Genomic DNA, 4,539 nt, shown 5'->3' with positions numbered 1-4,539 from the left:
AGGTTCACATCAAACTCCTCGTCCAATCAGGAACCACGACAGGTTCAAATTGAACATCTTCCATCCATAATCTTCTGCTTGTTCCAGACTCAGGTCTGGGGGCAGCATCTTGATCAGGGAGGTCCTGACCTCTCTCTCCACAGCCTCTTCCACATCTTCTGGGAGGACTCCAAGGTGTTCCCAGGCCAACAGAGAGATGTAGTATCTCCATCGTGTTCTGGGTCTTCCTTGAGATCTCCTCTCAGTCGGACATACCCGAACCACCTCAACTGTCTCCTCTGGATGTGGAGGAGCAGTGGTTCTCCTCTGAGTCTCTCCTGATGACTGAACTTCTCCCCCTGTCTCTGAGGGAAAGTCCAGCTACCCTGCAGAGGAAACTCATTTCAACCTCCTGGATCCACGATCTCATTCTTTCAGTCTCTACCAGAGTTCATGACCAGAGGTGAGGGGAGGAACGTAGACCGACGTAGACCGTCTTTGGATCAATGAGACCAGAACCAAACGAGTCCAGTTGAACTAAACTATAGAAAGTAAAACCAGAGGTTCTTTGATTCTCCCTCTCGTTAAATTGTTAGAGCTTAATAAAAAAGTTTTAAATTGTTTTCAGGGTTCTCCTTTGGTCTGAACTTGAATCAAACAGAACCTTCACTGTGGTTAAACCGTACCAGAACGTTGTTGTTGTTGTGGTTTTTGTCGTTGTGGTTGTCACACACATTTTGTCTGTGGCTCATTGGATCGTCTAGACTCGGAACCGGATTTCCTGTTCATCCAGTTCTGTTGAGTTTTCAGGATGACAAAGGAGGAAGTGTTTGAGTCCCGTTTGATTGAAACAGTGGATGAACTCAGGGTTTGTTGCAGTCGGCACCGTCTGGGCGGCTGTGGCTGAGTGGTTAGAGCAGTCGTCCTCCAATGGGAGAGCTGTGGGTTTGATTCCAGCAGTCACATGTTGAAGTGTCCCTGGGCAAGACACTGAACCCTTATTGTCTCTGATGTGTGTCCCATCAGTGAATGAATGTGATAAAGTTCTGATTAGTCTTTGTATAGATCTAGTAGAGTTCTGTATGAATGGGTAAATGAGGAACAGAGTGTTGTGAAGAGCGTTGAGTGTTGATCACATAGAAAAGTTCTATTTAAGTACAGTCTGTTTACCGTCAGAACCCAAAGGATCAAATGGTGATGTCCACAATGACACTGGGTCTGCTCAGTTTCTCTTAGAACATCCAACACATTTTGAAATTAATCTGTGAAGCTGGACATGTTAAAGTGATGAACTTTGCTGTTATCATAAGGCTTTTCCTTTTAGCTCCGCCCACTTACACCAGCAGCTGATGTCATCCTCTGACGAGCTGGAAAACAGGAAGCAGCTGCACCAACATCCTGCCTGGCATGGAGGCGGAGTCACACCTCGACACAAGCCCCATTCTGTACGACCCGACAATGTCCACCTCTGTGAGGCCCGTCGGCCAATCAGGACGCTTCGTTTGGATCGGTTCCAGGTGGTCTGAAGCTGCAGTTTGGACTCATTCATCACGGAGACAAAACAAACCATAAAACCTCTGAGGATGACTTATTGTGCTGCACAGAGTCACACCTGAGGATGACTTGTTGTGCTTGTTGCTATGCAACGGTCTGCTCATTGTGATGGTGTTGTTGCTATGTGACCGTCAGCTGATGTTGCTGATTGTGAAGATTGACATCTGAAGGGTCTCAGTTTTTGACCGGACCTGAAAGCATCACATCGTCTCTCAGCTGAGTAACGGTTCTGGTTCTGTCTGTTTCAGATGCCTTTGTGAACAGTCAGGAGTGGACCCTGAGTCGGACGGTACCAGAGCTCAAAGTGGTGAGTCACATTCAGAACCAGGTGATGATTGGCTTGAAATCAGTTCATCCCGGTAAACGTCTGTTCTGCTCCCCATCCCCTCCCCGCCCAGGGCATTGTGGGTAATCTGGCCAGCGGGAAGTCGGCGCTGGTCCACAGGTACCTGACAGGAACCTACGTCCAGGAAGAGTCTCCTGAAGGTGAGAACATCCCTGAATCTTTGTCACATCCTGCTGAGGGTCTTCAGACTGAACCAGAACCTCTGATCCAGGTTGACCTCACAGCTCTTCTCTCCTGTTTGCACTCGTTAAACCAGTTTCACAACAGATGTAGGAAACCAAATGTCTGTCTGATCTCCTGGACATCCAGTCCTCACTTATCCTGACCGGAACAACAACAGAACGCTTTCTTCAGTTTCCTGTTAGTTAAAAAAAGTTTAAAATAATTATAAAGATTGTTTCTTAGTTTACCAACAACCAGCAGTTTAACACCTGACCCCAATCTGACCACCCAGAACCATCCTGTTGCAGAATGTTTAAATATTCCAGTTATTTGAAAGAACCAGGAGCCGAGATGTCGGCTTCATCACTGAACAGAACCAGAACAGAACCACAGAGACCCACCATGCTGAGGGTTCAGGTTCTGTGTCCTCTTCTGGTTCCTGGTTCAGTTTTTCAACACAGAAGGATTTAATCAAATCCTGCATTTAGAAAAAAATGCACAAAATACAAAAATATCTCACTGATGAGGTTTCAAGAAACCAGGTCAGGGACTGGACCACATGATCACATCACCCCAGTCCTTAAATCCCTCCACTGGCTTCTCATTTCACTCCACACCGAAGACAAGGTTTCCTTACCCACCATTCCATGCACGGCAATGCTCCATACCATCTTAAAGAACTGCTCAGACATCCACACAATCCATCCTCCACAACCCATTTGACCTGAAGGACCATTTGACCCATAGAGCCATGGTTCTGTTCGTTCCTTCATTGAGTTTTCAAGTCTTTTTTTTGGTTTTCTCACTTCGGACAAAACTGTGTACCACGGGCGACACCATTTGGAGGTGATACCATGGATGACACCATGGGGGGGGTTGATACCATGTATGAAACCATGGGGGACACCATGGGTGAACTGTGCACCTTTGGTTGCACCACAGGTGACACCACAGGTGACAGGTCCTTCTGCTCTGCTGCTCCTCGTCTGTGGAACACCCTCACGACCATCGAAGGATACCCCAGACTACAGAAAGTTTTAAGAAAGGACTGAAGAACTTTTATTTTAAAGATTTCAGTGTTAAAAATTATTTTTAATCCTGTTTTTAGTTTTTTAGTTTGTAAAATTTTTAGTCCTTGTTTTATTCTCTCTAGATGTTTTATATTGTAGCACTTTGAGACTGTAACTTGTAAAGTTCAGTACAGATTCAATAACTCATTATTATTATTATTATTATCATTATTATTATTATCATTATTATTATTATTATTATAGGTTTGGTGATGAAAGATGAGAGTCCGGTCCTGTATTGGACCGGTCCTGAGGAGCTTGGACTCCTCTGGTTCTAGTCTGAGTTTAGAGTCTGCAGGGTCTCCTGGTTCAGTCCTGGTAAAGTCTCCTGAGGACCCCACAGATCTGCTTCAGGTACTGAGCCCTCCCTTGGACCTGGCGGTTTGGTTCTGTATCCCGTTCAGGAAGAAGGACTTTGTTAAACAGAAAACTGAATTTCTGACTCCCGTTGGATAAAACCGGAGCGGGGGAGCAGCACATTCCTCATGACTAAAAATATGGCGCCGCCTGGGTTCCCAGGGCCGCTGATTGGAGCTGGTGGCCCACGAGCGGTACCACCAAACCACAAGCCTGAACTATTCTGGGCCTGCAGGACTTAATGAGCAGAAAGAGCTGCCGACCCATTCAGAACTGGAACCAGACCTGCAGCCTTTTGTTTACTAGGTGTTTTCAGTTCTCTGTGCTGAGTTCAGGGACCATCGGACACATCAGTACCAACTATACATGTGAGAACAAATAAAAACAAAATACAGATGGGATCCATTAGGAGACAGAGGGGTTCTGTTTGGGTTCAGTCTTCATTCAGTGGTTCTGTTGGTGAAAACGAGACGACTCCTGAAACGTCTGAACGTCTGTTCAGTTTCAAACATTTTGCTCCTTTCTGTAAAAACAACCGTTGGTTTTAGGAGTCTGTCATTTTGTTTTGATCGTTTTCACTTCCTGGGTCAGAAAGCTGTGAGGCTCATGAACACACCGTCAAGTGTTCCTGAACGCAGCCCAGACCATGATTCTTCCACTGCTGTGTCCCGTTTCATGTTGTCTCTGAGGGGACAACTCAAACTCTGAGGGGACGACTCAAACTCTGAGGGGACGACTCAAACTCTGAGAGGACGACTCAAACTCCGAGGGGACGATTCAAACTCTGAGGGGATGACTCAAACTCTGAAGGGACAACCCAAACTGAGGGGACGATTCAAACGCCAAGGGGACGATTCAAACGCAGAGGGGACGACTCAAACTCTGAAGGGACGACTCAAACTCTGAGTATATGACTCAAACTCTGAGGGGACGACTCAAACGCCGAGGGGACGACTCAAACTCTGAGAGGACGATTCAAACGCCGAGGGGATGACTCAAACTCTGAAGGGACGACTCAAACTCTGAGGGGACGATTCAAACTCTGAGGGGACGACTCAAACTCTGAGGGGA

At 46.5% G+C, this 4,539-nt stretch overlaps 1 protein-coding gene across 1 annotated transcript in view; it reads left to right on the top strand.

Moving 5' to 3' along the window:
* LOC119428997 (arf-GAP with GTPase, ANK repeat and PH domain-containing protein 1) overlaps positions 1–4,539 on the top strand; it is a 55,209-nt gene that overhangs the window by 18,226 nt on the left and 32,444 nt on the right. Inside the window, exons 2-3 of the mRNA XM_037696717.1 lie at positions 1,782–1,840; positions 1,932–2,019. Of these exons, the coding sequence (XP_037552645.1) occupies positions 1,782–1,840; positions 1,932–2,019 (147 nt within the window). The remainder of the gene's footprint in view (positions 1–1,781; positions 1,841–1,931; positions 2,020–4,539) is intronic.

This window comes from Nematolebias whitei, chromosome 23 (genome assembly GCF_014905685.2).
Source record: "Nematolebias whitei isolate Nwh7 chromosome 23, NemWhi1, whole genome shotgun sequence".
In the NCBI taxonomy this organism is placed as follows: Eukaryota; Metazoa; Chordata; class Actinopteri; order Cyprinodontiformes; family Rivulidae; genus Nematolebias; species Nematolebias whitei.
Note: the sequence above shows the minus strand (reverse complement) of the source record. Positions and strands in the feature narration are given on the sequence as shown.